The 18,281-nt window shown below is 44.6% G+C and overlaps 1 protein-coding gene across 3 annotated transcripts in view; it reads left to right on the forward strand.

The window, feature by feature from the left end:
* The first annotated feature begins 2,106 nt into the window (after positions 1-2,106).
* Positions 2,107-18,281, forward strand: part of LOC306667408 (cadherin-related family member 3-like) — a 637,878-nt gene continuing 621,703 nt past the window's right edge. For 2 of the 3 annotated variants that reach the window (XR_013765536.1, XM_079150011.1), the window contains exons 1-3: positions 2,107-2,260; positions 10,975-11,177; positions 17,086-17,251. Coding sequence is in view for 2 of the 3 variants with exons in the window: in XM_079150011.1 (XP_079006137.1) it covers positions 2,110-2,260; positions 10,975-11,177; positions 17,086-17,251 (520 nt within the window). In the remaining variant the exon portion in view is untranslated. The remainder of the gene's footprint in view (positions 2,261-10,974; positions 11,178-17,085; positions 17,252-18,281) is intronic. The other variant, XM_079150012.1, reaches the window with a different exon arrangement.

Consider the following 18,281-nt stretch of genomic DNA (forward strand, 5'->3'; position numbering starts at 1 on the left):
TTGTCTATTCCTCTTTTGATTGAGCCATGCATATTGAATACCTACTATGTTTCAGCCCTTGCGTGTTACGGCAGACATCCTGTTGGGAAAAATAGTATTATTAAAGGACAAAATGTGCGCCAGTTTCTTTCACTTTGTTATCTCATCCACTGCTTGCCATAGTACTACAGAGCTAGCCTTATTTCTCCTGATTTATAGAAGTAGGCAGAGCTGAGATTCAGAAAGATTTGCTAATTTGCCTATGGTCCCACAGCAAAACCTATGTTTTTTGCCATCAACCTACTTCAGACAGAAGCCTGTGGTTTAACATTCCAAATCTTACTACCCTTCCTGCTTTATACAACTTTTCTTAAGGGAAAGGTTGTCTGTTGTTTTAAGTAGGAAAGCAAATGATCAAAATTGTACTTTTGGAAATTAGCCTGAGAGATCTGGCGGGAGACCCTGGAGGCTATGGAGACTGTCCAGGTCAGAGGCAAGGACTTTAAGCCAGGGTGGTGACACCAGGATGCTAGAAGGGGCCTGATGAGTGTCTGGACATTGTGGGAGGGGAGGAGGGCAGCAAGGCTCCTCAGGGAGCACTGGCTGGCAGTGCCCCTGGGGCAGATTGGCGTCTCCCTGAGCCTTAGTTTCTGCACAGAAAAGGCTACCACCAACCCCAGCTCAGGGAGTGTAAACTGAAATGGCTTTCTTTTTCCTCTACTCACTTTTTCAATTGACCTCTGTTAAATCTCCCTTTCTTGCCTCTCTAACATCTTGCTTTGTGATGGCCCAGCTACTCAGGAGGCTGAGGCAGGAGGATCACAAGTTTGAGGACAGCCTCAGTAACTTAGCAAGATTCTCAGCAACCTAGCAAGATACTATCTCAATAAAAAAACAAAACCAAAGGGCTAGGGGTGTGGCTCAGTGGTAGAGTGCCATGGGGTCACTCCCCGGTACCATAAATATACATAAGTAACTAACATCTTGCTTCCTGGTCTCCTTCAGGTACTCACCGTCCACTGCAATTTGAAGCTTCCCTCTCCGACTGGACTTAAATCTCACTTCCTGCCACTGCCCTGGGCTCAGGCTGGCTCAGCTGGGACCGAGACTCTGAAAGTGTGGTGGGGCTCCCTCTCTGCCTTGGGTGGAAGCCTGAAAGGGTGGAGAGGGGAAGAGGAAGGGGACAGGGGTCTCTACTCAGCTGGCCCTTGTTATTGACCCTCTCAGTTGCTATGGGAGCTCCTCTTGCTCAGATGGACTCACTGGCAGGTGTTTGGGGCTGGTTTGCCAGTGGGGTGGGTGTGAGGTTCTTAGAGCTCCTGTTGGGGACAGAGGGGTCCTGGCTCAATGCCCCCTACTCCATTCCTGATGGCAGCTTGGGCTGCTGGATCCCCCTTTCTGAGGGGGCAGTGGTCCCATGTAAGAAACAGGAGAGATGGTTCCTTCCACTGTCCACTACTACTCTTACTGCCCCAGTAGAGCACAGGCTGCCCTTCTGCCATCCTTCCTCTGCCTGCTGTTGCCCCTTTTCTGAACAGAGGCTGGAACCCAACTGGAGTCCACTCATTTGTCACTCCTTATGCCCTGGAGCAGAGCTGCTTTGTGCATAATAATATGGTAAAGGGACAGAACTACCCCTGAGGGACAGGCCCCCTCACTCCCCAGTGGGCCGAAGTCTCACGACCCTAGCAGTCTTCACCCACATACTTCTTAGGGTCTGAAGGGGCTGGGAGATGGATGGAGTCCAGGGCCGTGTCTACCAACACGCATCTGCCTTGAAGAGAAGCCAGCTCTCGGCTCCTGTCTTCAGAATGAACTCCAGTTAGTTCCCAGGTCTGAGTCCTCCCCATCAATTCAGGATGGTGGAAAAATCCCCACCTCTGAAGACACCTGCTTGTGGGAATGATAAGCCTGGTTACAGGACAGCTGAGGCCCTCATGAGTGTAGCAGCTCTCTGCAGAGCCACATGGTGAATGAGGACTTTTAAGATGGACTCTGGGCTGACTAGGGCTGCTTGCCAGGCCCCATGTATACCATGCCGTCACAGAAGCAGGTGATCAAAGAACAAACAGTCCTGTGCTGTTTAGAGTCTCCCTAAGTTACCACCAAAGTCTCTGTTTGATTTCTTGCATGGCAACAAAGCCAGGAGGGGAAGATAAGCTGTGTCTGGGATACACCTTGGGTGTCGGGTCCTGGATACGTGCTGGAGGCTCACATAGACATAAGCCATCCAGTATGTGGGAAGCCATCCTTCTCCTGGTCCTCCTGGGTGCCTCCTCAGGTGGGAACTCCGTTTTTGCTTTGGAAACTTGCTGGGCCTGCTTGGTTTGCAGAATACCATAGTGTGATCATGTCTTCAAAGAGGAAGTTTCCTCTGGGAGGCCTTGTTCCATGGTGGGCTTCTCTGCAATGATGAATGAGATGCAGGAACTTCGGGAGGCCTGGGGGGCGGGTGCAGGGGATGCAAAAGAGAGATGCTCAAAGGACCACCGTCCAGCCTATGTCTGTATAGACTTCGCTCTCCCTCTTGTGTTAAGGGCTGTGCGTTGGAATTTATAGCAGAGCTTTGTGTGCATGTCAAGTCAGTCTTTATGGAGATAATGGCCCCTCTCTGGAGCCTTGGGGGACAACTTGAGGTTGGCAAGTCTGGGGAAACTGAGATACTGAGAGGTTATTGTCTTTATATGGAACAAAGAATACACCTTCTTATAGAAGAATCAAAGATTCAACCTGATGCTTCTTATACTCCCTCTTCCTTAATCAAGAGCTTAAAAAATTAGATGATCTTTTTTAAGTTGTCAGTTTGGATTATTGAAATTGAGCTTTTTAAATTAATTTTTTTATTTTTGAATAGGTAGTTTATGCATAATGTATGGAATTCAATCATGTTAATTTGCAGATTACTTTAGGAATAATTTACATCTTGGATAAGTTATGTAGTAAAATACTTAGAGGAGTGTCTGGAACATAGTAAATGCTTGGTGAATGTTAGTGATTATTATTTGTGCAACTGAGTCTTCCTGACTGAAGAACAGTGAACAGTGTTCTAGATACTTGTTCAAGTCTTTCTTTGTTTTCCTCAGGAATATTTTAAGGTTTCCTTCATATAGATATTGCACATTCTGATCATGGCTATTTCTAGTGCTTTCTTTTTTCTCTTTTTACATTTGAAAATGGAATCTTTTTTCCCCTTGTCTCTTAACTTATTATTGTATGATATGTAGAAGTCTATTAATGAATTATCTCCCTATTTATGCTTTTTTTCAGTTGATGCTCATGCATTTTCCAGGTTTGCAAAGGATGAACATTTATATTCTTCCTCTCCTATTTTTATGCCCTCTATTTCTCCCTCTCAACTAATTGCCAGGCCTGTGCCTCCAGACCATTGTTAAATAAAAAGAGTGTACATTTCTGTCTTGTTCCACACTAAGCATGATGCTAGCTCTCAGTGTGAGAGAAAGGTTTGACTCACTAAGGAGATAGCTTTTGTTCTTATTTTATTTGGAGTTTTTCTAAATAAAAATGAATTTTTAAGTCAAATGGTTTTTTAAGAGCTATGGAAATGACCATTTGATTTTCCTCTTTGATCTGCTAATAGAATAAATAAATGCCTGGGTTTCCTAATGTTGAGGCTTCCTTCATCTTGGGCTTTCAGGCCCTGCAGGTAGAAGCTGTCCTTGAGCAGTTCAGTCTCTTGCTTGAAGTAAACATTTGCAATTTTCCCAGAAATGTGGGCTTTTAGGGTCGTAATCCTTTGAGTTAAGAGGTGACATTTATTGTCATTGGGGGAAAGAGTGAGCTTAGGAAGGACCCAGTGTCTCCTACCTGAACACTGTCATTTGGAACTTTATCATCAGATGTGTGAAAGGAGCAGATCACAAAGGTTTGCAAAAAATACTGGAGATTTCATATATATATCACATTTAAAAAGCTAATTCCCTGGAGCCTTTCTCAAAATGTTGACATTTTCTGCGCATAGTGGGTCCCCAAAGACCATGAACTTTAACATGCTTTTACTTCTACAGGTCAAGTCCTAGTTTTTGGAAGGGCTGCCAGGACTCAAACTGTTTATTTCTCAAGTTTTGTGAGTCTGAGTACCTGATCATGACCCTCTTGATGTTGCACATTCTGATTGTGGCTATTTCTAGTGCTGGAACACCAGAGTGACAGGGGGTTTGGGGGCGAGGGCAGACACATCTGCACCTGCCTTCAGCATGCTGAAGTAGGCACCTCCGTACAGACTCAAATAAACCAATATCCTCACGGGGTTCTCTTCCCTTTCATGGGGCCCTGTGCTTCCTTCAAGGCCCAGCTCAGCCCCACGGGCCTGTGGAGCTGCCTTGGCTTGCTCTTGGAGAGCCCTCTTCCCACCAAGCCTGGAGCTCCTCTTGCCTGTGTGCCAGCAGCTTGGCACAGTGCCCCCCACACTCGATGGCACTCAGCAAAGTTAGCAGGAGCTGTCATTCTGCAATCCATCTTGTATGTGCCTGTCCTGACTCCTCAACTACATTGCTGCCCCTGCCATACCAGGTTTTATGTTTCCTATTACTTTTTATTTAAGTTATTATTCCTCTCTTCCTTTTCTTAAGTTGTCAATGGACTTTCATTTTATTTATGTATATGCGGTGCTGAGGACTGAACCCAGTGCCTCACAGGTGCTAGCCAAGTGCTTTACTACTGAGTTACAAATCCAGCCTTGTTTCCTATTACTTTGTGGGTCCTGAGTGCCACACAGGATATCCAATAAATATTTGTTGTTTCATCAACCATCATGCCTTCTGAGTCTAGTGTGGGTTTATTTATTTTTTCCACACTTACTGATTACCCCTTCCCCAAATGCAGAGTTCTAGATTTTTTTTAACTGTCTGCTTCATATTGGCATTTAAATTAGCTTCTGTCCTTTTCGTCTCCTATTTTGATGGGGGACATGAAAGTTTCTGTTTGGAAAGAGATCATTTCATATTCCTACAACGGCTTACAAAGCAAGTCCCCCCTCCTCCACACTGCAAACAAAACAAAACAAAACATAAACTAGATAAAACTCAACTGTATTCGGGGGAAAGGGTTGACACAAAACAGCCTTCAGGCTCCCTCAACACGGAAGGACCACTTGTAATTCCCAGAGGAAGGACCTGGCAAAGAAGCCTTGGTGTATTTGAGCCCCCTGCACACAGGAGCTGCCTGTATTTTGAGAAAGCCTCCAGGGAACTAGCGTTTGTATTGCTCTTAGAAATAGAACACGCCAGGGTCTTTACTGAGAGAAGGGATTCTTGGTGATGAGATCTACATGAACTTACAAAGGTACCAAGCCACCTGCCTGACTTTTATCTACCAGCACTGGGATAGCTGTATGCCAGGTCTCTTCAGGAAGTCCCTGAGCCCATCATCTGGGCTTGGTGCTCTGCCAGGCAATGTCAGGAAGTCAGAAAAGGCCCACGATTCGATTCTTATGCCCCTGGAGAAAATAGGTATAACTGCTTCTTAATGCTCTCATCATTGGAAAAGGCAGGAAGATGCAGTCTATTTTCAGAAAGTCTTTCTGTTGGCCAATTAACCTTAAATGGCAACTAAATAATGTTGCAGAAGGTTTCTACTCTATCATGTCACTTCCCTGTTTAGAGATGATCTCAGAAGAGCAGTGACAACTCTCCTCGCCCTCCTTGCCCATGGCTACCTGCTTCTTTCTCCCAGCTCAAACACTTGAGTCCAAGTCCCTGGAATCTATCTGCTTTTCACCTTTATGGAGTTGGAAAGGTTTGAAAGAAACCAACCTTTCTGAGGCCAGAACTGGAGAGAGGTTCCAAGCAAGCATATCTTTCTTTTGCCAATTATAATATAGTGGCATGTTAAGAATCATTGCTAGCGTTCCCTTTTTTTCTTGTGTGTCCTCTTAAAGCCTTCCTTCTACCAACCTTTTCTGCATGGATCAGCTCCTGCAAAAGGGAGGGCGAGCATCCCATTCAGAAATCAGAGCAATAGAAATAAGCTGCACATACTGAAACAAACATTCTGTAACCCTTCAGTTTACTGAGCATATGGATTTTTAAATATGGTACCTGGACTGTAAGTGAGTCTTAGCAGGTCTAGTATGAGCCTGAGCTGTTTTGCTAAAGTTCCTGCACCAGGCTGATCCTGGTCAAGGCATGAAGCACTGCTGATTAGTAATGTTTATTTGTAACCATGGGTCCTGGGAGTTTCTGCATGGTTTGTACCAGCTTGTGAACATTGTTTAATTGATAACAGTGAGATTGATGACTTGCACCTGGTCTCACCTAGGACCTCACAAGGCTCTGCTGTTGAGGCTTGTTAGGTAGCAAAAATATGCCTATAGCAAAAGAGAAAAAATTCCAGGAGAGGCTCCATTTTGATTACTGTGTTTCCTAGGTATTTGCTGTGGTTCCAATGTGTCTCCCAAAATTCAGGTCTTAAAGCAGTTCCCATTACTACAGCAGCAAGAGATGGGATCAGGTCATTATTGAGGGAGATAAATACCATTATGGTGGGAGTGGGTTCGATGCTATGAGAGGGGGCTGGACTTCTCTCACAGAATTGTGCCTCCTGCCATGTTATGAAAAAAGCAGGAGGGTCCCTCGATTTGAACTTTCCAGCCTCCGGAACTGTGAGCCAAATAAACTTCTATTGTTTATAAATTACCCAGTCCATGCTATTCTGTGACTGCAACACAAACAGACTAAGAGAGCATTTGTGCTTACATCTGTGATTCCTGATCTGACAAAGTGTATCCTGCATGGTCCTTAGAGAAAAAGGGACAACAGGAGCTTGCTCCTGGCCTCTCTGGATCTCCTGCTATGAGGCAGCCTTCTGAGGTGACAAGTATCCTCACTTTAATGTTCTTGCTATGTTGTATATTTTTTCTATAATAAATCAGTAGATTTGCAAGCATTATCAGTTGGGTTCTGTGCAAGTTCATGTGCAGCAAGGGCTGATTTCAAATCCCTTGCTCTTTTCACAAAGATTTTTTTCATTGCCATTTTGATTAGCTACTAGAGAGAATGGAGGAGTTTTTATTGAGTGGCGTCTCAGACACGTACTACTCTTTCTGTATATTGAAAGTGGAGCTATTAGTTAGAGCAATCATGTACCTAGAATAAGCAATTGCCCCACATCCTGGACCCATGTCGCCACTTTTGGGGTTGGGGACCCAGGGCAGTCACATTCTCCCCTGTAACTGAGGCTGAAGAGGCCTTGCCTCAACACAGACTTCTGGGAGGAGGCCTCAGTAGTTTGTTTTTGGAAAGGTAGTGATTCCAGGGAAACAAGTGAACATGTCGTGCATCCAGACCTCAACCACAAGAGAGATGCTGCAGTGGGCTCAGGGACTGATAATAGATCTTCTGCAAGTCTTTTCTTTTTCAAAGTGTAACCTTCAAGCAATTCTAATTTGAGTGTTAATTAAGATTCATGTGTAAGTCAAATTCCATTAAACTCTCTTTCTGGCTCTCCAGCATTCAGACCACAAAAGAAAGCCTCTGGAAGACCAGCCTTGGAAGAAAAGTGTAGTGTCTTCCAAAGAGCTGGCCCCCAGCCTCTAACCTGCCCTCTGCCACTGCTCAGTTGGGTGTGTTGGGGACATGGCTGAAACTTACCTGTGTAATGAATGGGTCGAGCATTTTGAACATTGTATTTTACTAATTGCTCTATTTTTAGCACTAGTCACTTTTTAAATTATTGCTATTACTACTACTTTTTTTTATAGCAAAGGAGCTGGAGAAACTGGGTATTTAGATTTCAGCATGTCTATCTTTCTTATAAGTATTCAGAGTATCTGCCTTAACGTTTTTGGATTCAATTGCACAATCCAGGAACACATGACTTTATTCTGGGAAGAGAGGTCACCAGACAAGTACATTACCAGCAAGAATGTCCACAGAACAGGTATATCCAAGGACAGTCTGGTTATGTCTACATGTAGAGCAAATAGTTTCCAATACCAATTGCTTGAGGTCAATGGATCTATCCACTTCTCCTTCCAAAATGTCTTCCTCTCTGCAAAATATGACCATCTCAAGAAGACTATGGAAAGTCTTGTAAATACAAGGAGGCAGTATAGAGCTGTCCTTGAGTCAGATGCCTTGGGCTGGAATGCTGATTCTTTCATGGAATCAGTCTCTCAGACACAGTAATGCCAAAGTCATGATCAATGCAACAAAACCAATGGATGCACTCCCAGTAGAGCAAACCAGAGCTGTCAGCAGGAAATATTTGGGAATCACAGCTTCTCTAGCTTCCCCAGCTTCCCAAAGGAATTGCATTCAGTTTGGTAGCCATGAGAGTCTGCCTATTTGGGGTGAGGCTGTGGAACTGGAGCTTAGCAAGCTAGTCATACCTGAGCCCCTGTCAAGCTCATTTTCCAGCACAGTTCTTTAGGTTATTCTAAAATCAGCCTCTTATATATCTCATTGTTCTGATTTAGCATCCTGCTGGAAGGTCCAATTTCTTTTCAAGCCCCAGAGCCATGTTGCTGCAGTGTTCTAAGTCACAGAATAACTACCATGTGTCACAGGTACATGGTTGTGTCGCAGACATAGAGCAACGGTGTCTGTAGTAGGCATGTTCTGTCAGTTATCTACAAGATCCAGAGGCAGGAAACCAAGCCCACCAGTCCCTTACTGAGCGTCATGTGTGACCTCAGGTATGCTGGGAGTGAAAGACATTAAGCAGGTAAGCCCCTGGCACAGTGCCTGGTGAGGTGAGGTTTGGTAAATACTGGTTACTTGCTTCAGTCTGTTCATTTGCTTTGGGCATGACCTTACCCTACTCTTGAGAAAAAAAAAAAAGTTGCAAGTTATGTCTTTGCTCTTTGACTGACGGGCACAAGTCACTGGTGGAAAGGCCAAGGGAGGAGTATGGGCAGGAAGATGGAGGCCTATGAGACAAAGTGCCAACCTCTGATTCTGCTGTGGCAGCCTTCGTCTTGCTGAGTTGTGAGGAAACTGTAGTGAACAGCTTGAGGTGTGCCCTGGTGAGTTTTGCTTGTGGAAAAAAGAATGTGAGGGAATTAGGCCTAAAATCTTTGTTCAACCATAGTAATTCATTATTCTGCTCATTTAGAAAAACTCTTTCTGGAAGCATTTGGACCCTAGATACTCCAGCCATACTTTTTAGCTCCTGGTTTTTATTACAAAAATGCTATTATATTTGAGTCAATTTAAATAGATTTAAAAAGCTACTCAGTCACATCACCCAAAACCTCAGCTGTTTACATATATGAGTCCTTACACAGACCCTGTGTGTAAAACTTGAGAATTCTGTGAGCAAAAATAACTTAAGAAGTATATGTTTTAATTTCTAAACTGAGAGTTAGTATTAATGATGTGCTTATATTTCAAATTTTCTCACACTTCCATTTATTCCTCTGTATCCCTCCCTTGGTGAAATAAAAGCATCCTGTTATACAACCAAGCCTTTTTCCCAGGACTTGTTTGTTTCTAGGAATTTTACACCATTCAGTAGGACAGATCTTTCTACTGTCCCTCCTTATCCCTGTGTCTCCTATCATTCTGGGAGTTTGGGTCTCAGTGGCAGATGGTGGCCAAGATGAGAGAGTAACACCTCAGTATAACTCTTGGCTTTGCTATTTGTTATTTACTATGTGTCTTTCAGCTCAGCTTCCTCATCTGTAAAATGATGACATTAATACCTATCTGAGAGGGGAGTTTTGAGAACTAAATGAAGTAAAGAGTTTTTCATTATACACTTATTTGGAACATTGGAAAAATGGTAGTTGTATTCATTTCCTAGGCCTGCTGTGAGAAATCACCTCAAACTGGGTGGCTGAAAACCTTAATTTATTCTCTCACACAGTTCAGGAGACCAACAATCCAAAATCAAGTTATTAGCAGGGTTGATCCCTTCCGGAAGATTTGAGGAAAAATCTTTTCTGTGCCCACCTCCTCCTCGTTTCGGGTGATTGTATTTTATGCCTTGGCTTGTGTTTGTGTCTTTCCAGTCTCTGCCTCTGTTATTTCATGACCTTTCTGTGTCTCTGTGTTCTGCCTTCTTATAAGGACACCAGTCTCTACGATGTCCTTGTATTAGTCCTTAGATTACACTAATCCAGTATGACTGCCTCTTCACTGTACTAATTACATGGGTGAAGACTAATTCCAAATAGGGTACATTCTGAGGTTCTAGGTGGATATGAATCTTTGGGGGAAACTACTCAGTCCATGATTGGAACTATGAAAGCATGAAAGAATGTAGTCTCCAGTGACTCTCTCTGTACTGGTCAAGTCTTGCAGAGTATCATGGGTATCTTAGAATGGTCCCAAGCCTTTCCTGAAAGATATACAATTTCTCTTAAATTGAAAAATTACTTGCATGTCATGCAGCCTGAGGCAATTCACATGCCCTCACTTTAGTCTCATTTTCTCCTCTGTGAAAGGGGATTAATCAATCACCCAGGAAGTGTGGATTGACCCTCTACATGATGTCCAGCAACATGGCACCAACAATAACCAAAAAATCGTTGTTGAGATGGCTAGTGGATATGGAGAGGTCATCTATGATTTTGGAGTTGTTAGTCATACACACTCAATTCTCAGATGGCCTCATTAATTAAACACTGCTGCAGAGAAGGAAAACACAATTATAAACTGAAAGAGAGAGGGTGTCCTTACCAGACTAGTGCCTTCAAGTGTGGGGGGCGGGGGGCGGGCAGTGTCTCTCTTGAAGCATCACATTTTTCTTTCCCTACCTCTTCATAAAAACTGGTGGGAGGAAGGAGAAGAAAAGTAGGGAGACAAGAGAAAAAGCAGCAACTTTGCTTTCTGAATGGCAGATTCCATGGTTGTTGGCTGGGGTTGTTTCCTGGGTTCCCAGAAGATCTCACATTTCCATTTCTAGCCCTTGGCAGGAGCATTTGTTCTTGGGGAGTGACCAGGTTTCGTGGTTGTCATGAACTAAAGTCAGTCACAGACCAAGTTGTTCCCAGCTTTGGGCTCATGTCGTTTTGCATCCTTTTTAAATCCACAGGAGGAGGGGCCTTACGTCTGATCCACTTACCTGCCACAAGCAATGTGGCAGAGAATTCTCCACCTGAGACTTTGGTGCACAAGTTTTCTGTGAATTTATCAGCATCGTTGTCACCCGTGATCCCAGGATTTCCCCTGATAATCAACTCCAGTCCCCTTACTGAAGCCTTCAGGGTGAACTGGCTATCAGGCACCAACTTTGAGGTGAGCTACCTTTCACCAGCCCCACTCTCAGGGAGCCATCTGCAAAGGGGTGGTCCTGAAGATGGGGGCGGGTGGCAGTCTAGATCAGCGATCCTTTCCTCCTCTTTCCCTTATATAAACTTTCCTCTATAAGATCCGGTTGTCCCGTTTGGGGTCTCCTAGCCAGAGCCCCCTGCTCTGTAGTCTGATGGCTCTGTAGTCTTTGGACCTTCTTTCTCCATTAAATGCAGTCCCCATGAGCACTGGGCAATTTGTTAAGAAAGGAAGGCTTGTTTCTTTCTGTTCCCCCTGCCACCCCTTGGTACTGGGGATTAAACCCAGGGGCTTAACCACTGAACCACATCCCTGACCCTTTTTAATATTTTATTTAGAGACAGGGTCTTGCTGAGATGCTCAGGTCCTTGCTAGGTTGCTGCAGTTAGCTTTGAACTTGAGATCCTCCTGCCTCAGCCTCCCGAGCCACTGGGCTTACAGATGTGCACCACCATGCCTGTCGAAGGCTTGTTTCTTACTACCAATGATCCACATGACATCAGAGATTAGCTGTGCTACACTAAATTCTTTGGGTTAGATATTTGTGTACTGATCTCCTTAAAAACCAGGCTCTGATGAACTGATTCTGCTTTTCTGTGATTCTGTGAGTTTTAGAAGGAAATCTAAGAGTAAGTTTATTGAATATGTAAGACATATATGCTTTCATAAAATGAAAGTCTAGATGTCGACCTTTAATGTGTGACTTTCCCCTGGGATAACTGAGACATAATGATTCTCATTCAAGAGCTATGCCACTGTTGCTGCTTTCTTACTCTTTTTTTGTTTTTAAGTGCTGGAGATTGAACCCAGGGCCTTGCTCATGCTATGCAAGTGCTCTACCACTGAACTGTAACCCCAGCTCTGTTTCTGTTTTTCAGTTTGTCATTTGAGTCTTTCCCAAAGTTGTCACTTCCGCATAGGGAGGACCAACCTCCTGGTTGCATTTTTTACACCCAGAGGTCTTCTCAGCATGTCTTCAGGATCCAGGTGTCTGGACTTACCTATGCTTTGATACTCCCCACACTTATCCCTTCCTCAACTGGCCTAGGAACCTCCTGAGATTCTATCATCAGCCCTGCCCTTGGTCCTTGGGGTCTTTGTGGGACCCAGTGGGCTTCGGCCTGCCTGGTGAGACACATATGAGATGTTCTCAAATGCAGCCTATCATTAGTCACTAGCAGCGCTTTCAAGAAGTGTGTTGATCTGCTCTAGAGCAGACCTGCAGAACTCTCAGCACCCCAGGACAGGTCCCTCTGGTATGCAGGAAGCACACTCGTGGCCAGTCTTCACCTCGGCATCCAGCCTGCATTGCCAGGCCCCAGGTGTCAGTTCTGTGACTTAACAGCCTGCCTACCTACTCCCTTGCAGGTTGGCTTGTCTTCACAGCTGCTGCCTCTGTTCCTAGCAGTCTTGCCAAGCGCTCACACTTGCTGAGCACGTCACACATGCCGGACACTGTTGAAAGTGTTTTATACATGCTTGGCCTCGTGATCCTCAAAACAATCCAGTGACTGTATCTGTAGGATTAGTCCCTTTTTTCAGATGAGGAAAACGAAGCACAGAGAGTTTAAATAATTTCCCCTGGGTGGCACAACTAGTAAGTAGCTGAGCTGAGATTGAAAACCAGGCCGTCAGGCTTTAGAGCTCACATTATTTTTTAAAACAGCTTTGTCGAGATACAATTCACACAGCATATTATCCACTTATTTAAATTGTACAATTCAGTGGTCTTTAGTATACTTACAGAGTTGTCCAACCATCACCACACTCTAATTTTAGAAAATTGTCATTATCCCAACATAAAACCCTATCCTCATTAGCAGTCGCTCTGTATGCTCCTATTCCCAGTTGCTGGCAACCACTAATCTACGTTCTGTCTTTACAGATTTGTTTGTTCTGGACATTCCATATGAACAGAATGCATGTGGCTTCTATTGCTTAGCATAAAGTTTCAAGGTTCATCTGTGTTGTAGCATGTACCAGTGCTTCCCTCCTTTTATGGCTGAATAATATTCCATTTTCCATGTATATGCCATGTTTTGTTTATCCATTCTTCTGTTAACAGACATTTGGGTTGTTGCCCCTTGAGAGTTCTCATTCTGAGCCCTGTGGTCTGCTGCCTTTAATGATAACTCTATTCCTTCACATTTGCATAAAGCTTCCAAAGAATATTCACATTCCTGATCTCCTGATTTTTACAATTAATGATATTACCAGTATTTCAAATTTTTAATTCTTATTTTAGATATAATGAAGAGACAGCAAGTTTAAATGATTTTTCCAAGACACATAGCCATAAAAGATGAAATAAGAGCTTAGCTAAGGTCCCCTGATTCCCAGCCCCAGGCTCTTTCTCCTATATTGCTGTGCATATCAATGGCCACGTTGGTGAGCTCCCAAATCCTTCCTCATGGGGCATGCTCTCCCACATTTCATGTGATTTAAGCAGGGCTGTCAATCAACGAAGAATTCCATCTTGTCCCCAACCTCTTGAAATGGCAATTTCTTAGTCCCTTGATTAATTTAGGCTCAAGCATTTGGTGTATTTTCCCAGTCCTGTGCTCTCTGGGCACCGTGCCCTGAAGCTGCCCGGACCCCCACTTTAGAATGTGACTGGACACAGACTCACAAGTCCTGAAGCTGTTCTTAAAAATTGGTGGCTCCTCTCCCACTTAAACTGCTCACAAAAGTCACTCCTGCCTCCTTCCAAGCATGGTAATGTCATCTCAGTGGCGGAAGCTGGCTCCTCCTTGGGTACTCTCCTCACTTTGGAGGGTGATGAGTCTAGCAAGGAGGTTGTTGGACCTCTGGGTCAGAGGTTTGGTCTTTGAGACTCAGTCATGCTTCTGAGGGAAAACTCTGAATTGTGCCAGAAGTCAGGTCTCCCTGCTTTGGGACACAGCTGCAAGACTCCTTGGGTGGGGGGAACGCAAGGTGATTAATGAGGATGCTGATTAACAACTCATGTTGATGGAGCATTTACCATATGTCAGGAATTCCCGGGAATGTTTTGTGGTTTCATTCATTTACTCTTCATAATAATGCCATGGAGTAGTTTGCTGTTTTATTTGCAAGTTAAGGGTGGGAAAACTGAGGTATGGCCAACTCCAAGAATCCTTGTTCCTAGCCCCACACTGTGCTGGCTCACTATTGCCCAGCAGGAGAGCGATCAGTCTTTCAGCCACAAGTGGCTGATCATGGGTCAAGGGGTTATCATCCTGCAGCAGCTCCCTGAAGGACAGCTCCGAGAAGCCAGGGAGGAGCCACTGCAGCAGGGAAGACAGGAGCTCTCCAAGGTCCTGCACCTGCTACTCTTTCATCCGCCCATCTCTTTCCCCATCTACTCTTGTGAGCACTGTAGACCTGAATTTTAAACACTTACTTATTTATTTTGTGGTGCATGCTAGGCAAGCATTCTACCACTGAGCTAAATCTTGTTGGACCAAAAATTTGCTCAGCCTTGTTCAGGATGACTTCAGATTTAACATGCTTAACACCAAAACTCTAGTGGCTTGCCTGCAACAAATTAAGCCTTTACCACTGCCAGATGTGAACTTAGGAGAGTTCCTTCCCCTGTCTAAGTGTCTTTATATGTGAAGAGGGGGTTGTTACCATTCACAGTTGTTGTGATAAATGAAATGCTCCACAAAATGGCCTGACAAGACACTAACAAGAACAAAAATAATTTTCCCTTTGTATTGATAGCAAGACGATGATTTTGGTTCCAAGATAAAATGTTTTTGGATCCTTTTTTGAGTGGTTTATTTGCTTCCTCTAATTGTTAGAGTTGATTCCCAAAGAGAAGGGGTGGAAATAGATAATATTTAGGGAACAGATCTATCCAAATGTGGGATGCAGGAAGCTAGGGTATCAATCAAGAAACTGGGTTCATCTCAACAGAGGGGCCTGCTCTGGGGAACAGACATTTTTGATGGCCTAATGATTTTAAAAGTCAGGATTTGCAAAATATTCGCTCAGTGCCAGACAATGTTCTATGCACTTCTCATGGATTAGCTCATTCATCCTCACAAAAGCCCTATATAATAGGTGTTATTTTAACCCCCGTTTTATAAATAGGGAAACTGAGGCATGGGAAGGTTAAATAATGGGAAGACTGAACTTTAAAATCAGTGAATCTGGCTCCAGAGTCTATGCTTGTGACCCCTGTGTCACACTGCCTGACCTTCTATATGTAGAACAGAGAGACCAACTCACCTCCATTTAAGTGGCTACCAGATTGACCCTGCACACTATGGACACAACCTCTCTTCTCTCTCACCTCTTCTCTGTGTATTCTTCCTCCACTGATGAACTCATTCACATTTGTGGTTGTCTTCGCCACTCTTAACAAGTCTAGATCTTGCAAACACAATATCCACCACCTTCTCCATGCAGCCTTCTCTGACTACACACAGCTCATGACAAGTATTTCCCCAATTCTCTACAGGACCCTAGCCTGACTCTTTATTATAATACTATGTATTATACTTCAGATGTCTAACTAGGGTAAGGGATATTTCCCTAATTATCATCATGTGGAAGCAAAATCAGGGAAAGGGAAAGCAACTCTCCCAAGGTCACCTGGAAGTTTGGTACTGGGAATGGAATTGCAGCCAGGTGCTCTCTCACTGCAGGATGCTGAATGTCTTACCACCTGACCCCAGTTATATTGGTAGCCAAAAGTTCTGTTAGGACATATCAAGGATATGTAAGGAACTAAGTCATTGATATCTGCCTTCATCTGATTTCTGTGGCTATAACAGAATAGCACAGACTGGATAATCGATGAAGAAAATAAATTTATTTCTCACAGTTCTGGAGGCTTGCAAGGCAATGTTAAGATGCTGGCATCTGGTGAGGACCTTCTTACTGGGACGTGACATGGCAAAAGCACCCGCATGGCCAGAGAGCACTCAGGAGAGCAAGAGGATGGGAACAGGAAGCCCAGGAAGCCATGGCAACAAGGGCATCAATCCGTTCAAGAGGTGGAGCCCTTGAAATTTCTTACAGGACTCACCTCCCAATATAGTAGCGATTAAATTTCAAATGAGGGACATTCAAACCCATAGCAATGTCCCAAAGGGCTCTGAGCTTTCTAGGAGTTCCAGGGACTAAGCTGGTGGCAGGGTGTGCCTCTAGATGTAAGAGGTCACAGACGGGCTCCAGTTAGCCTCAGCTGGACCCTCCCAACACGGACCCCAAGCGATCCTGTTGGCAACAGCTCTAGATTGTGGTGATGTGTCTCTGGCCCTGGCTCTTGATATTCCTCCCCCATCTCCAAAATATTAATGGTGCAGAGGATAAAACTTCCTGACAATGGAAGAATGTGGGGGAAGTCACAAGAAAAGGGAACAGTCTGTTGAAGTAAGTATCACTTGTGTGTGCAGATGCATCCTTCTCCTCTTATTTATTCTTGGATGTGACCTTGGATGTGGCCTTAGAGTAGAGGGATGAGTCAAGATTCAGCTTAGCAGCAACCCCAGGGAAGGGCAGCATCCTTTCTTAAAGACAAGAAAATCCGACTGTATTAAGCAGCTACAGGACTTTTCTAGAAGCCTACTCCCAAATTGCGGTAGGTGTTTAATTCTCAGGCTTTCTGTCTCTAGTGAATTGCACCAGGATGTCTCCTGGATATTTTTTCTTTCCTCTGAAAAGCAGCAGCATGCACAGGAGCCTCCTGTGTGAAGTGTCATGGGACTTACATTGAGAGCACTAAGGCAAAACAACCTGTTCCTCTGGCAGTGAATGAAAAATGGTCTTCAGGATGATGGTTGCTTCTTGCTAGTAAGAACCCTTTGCAAATGTAGCAAACGTATGTGTACAAAAAACAGTCCTTCTTTCACATGGTCACTAAGAATTTTTCATTTTGTTTTAGGTTGTCACCACTGGGAAGGAACAGCTAGATTTTGAAATAGGACCAAACATATATGACTTGCAGATTTATGTTAAGGATGAGGTTGGTGTCACAGACTTGCAGATCCTGACTGTTCAGGTAACAGATGTGAATGAGCCGCCTCAGTTTCAAGGCAGGTTGGCAGAAGGTAAGATACATGGGAGTGTGCAATGCAGCCCAGACGGAGGCATCAGGGAGGACCCTGGAGGACAGAGAAAAACAGAAAAAATAAATAAACAAGCAGCTGTTTCCTTGGAAGAAGCAGCTGCTTAACGAGCAGGGAATAAATGAAATGTCCTCCAGCTCAGCATGCCCAATCACAATATGCAGCAGTACCAAGCCCTCCACAGTCATGGTTCTCTTGGCCCTTTCCCTGTCCTGTGGAGGAAACTGAGGCTCAGGGACCTCAAGAGTGTCATTCTGGAGGACCCTGGGCCAGGCCCATCACAGATCTGTCACTGTGCTGCAGTCGGTGACTGACTTGCCCTTTCTTCCCAAGGACTCTGACTCCTAGAGTGCACACCGAGTGTCCAGGATCTACCACAAAGTGGGGACAACATAAGGGGCTGGAAGAGGGGAACCTCCTACCTCATCCTGCCAAGCTCCTGGCTCTGATCACCACTCATATTCTGACAACCCCTGAGTCTACTGTTTAATAGGTTCTTCCTGAACTTCCCACTGAAATGTCTACCTGTCTTATCCATCATCATTCAGACATCTAATGGACTTCCCCAACTTAGCGTGCCCCCAAACCAAACTCCTGACTCCCATTCCACCCCACCCACCCCAGTCTGCTTCCCCTGTGTCTTTCCCAGCTTAGTTAATAGCACTCCATCCTTCCAGTTGCTTGGACCAACATCTTCCATCATCCTTGACCCCTCCCCGGCTTTCATGTCCAACATCAAGTCCACCAGGAAATCTTCCCAGCTTCCACATACGTCCAGAATCCAACCCTTCCCAGCATCTGCACCCCACTACCACGATCCAGGTCACAGTTGTGTCTCACCTGGATGATTGCCATGGTCCCCCAGCTGGCCTTCTGGCTTTTGCCCTTTTCCCCCTATCTGCTCTCATCCCAGTGGATTCTCCAGACAGCAGCCAGAGGGATTCTGTTAAAATATCAGTTACATCAAGCCTGACAATCCTGTAAGAACTTCCCATCTCATTCAAACGAACAG

Source organism: Sciurus vulgaris, assembly GCF_902686455.1.
Source record: "Sciurus vulgaris genome assembly, chromosome: 8".
NCBI classification, from domain to species: Eukaryota; Metazoa; Chordata; class Mammalia; order Rodentia; family Sciuridae; genus Sciurus; species Sciurus vulgaris.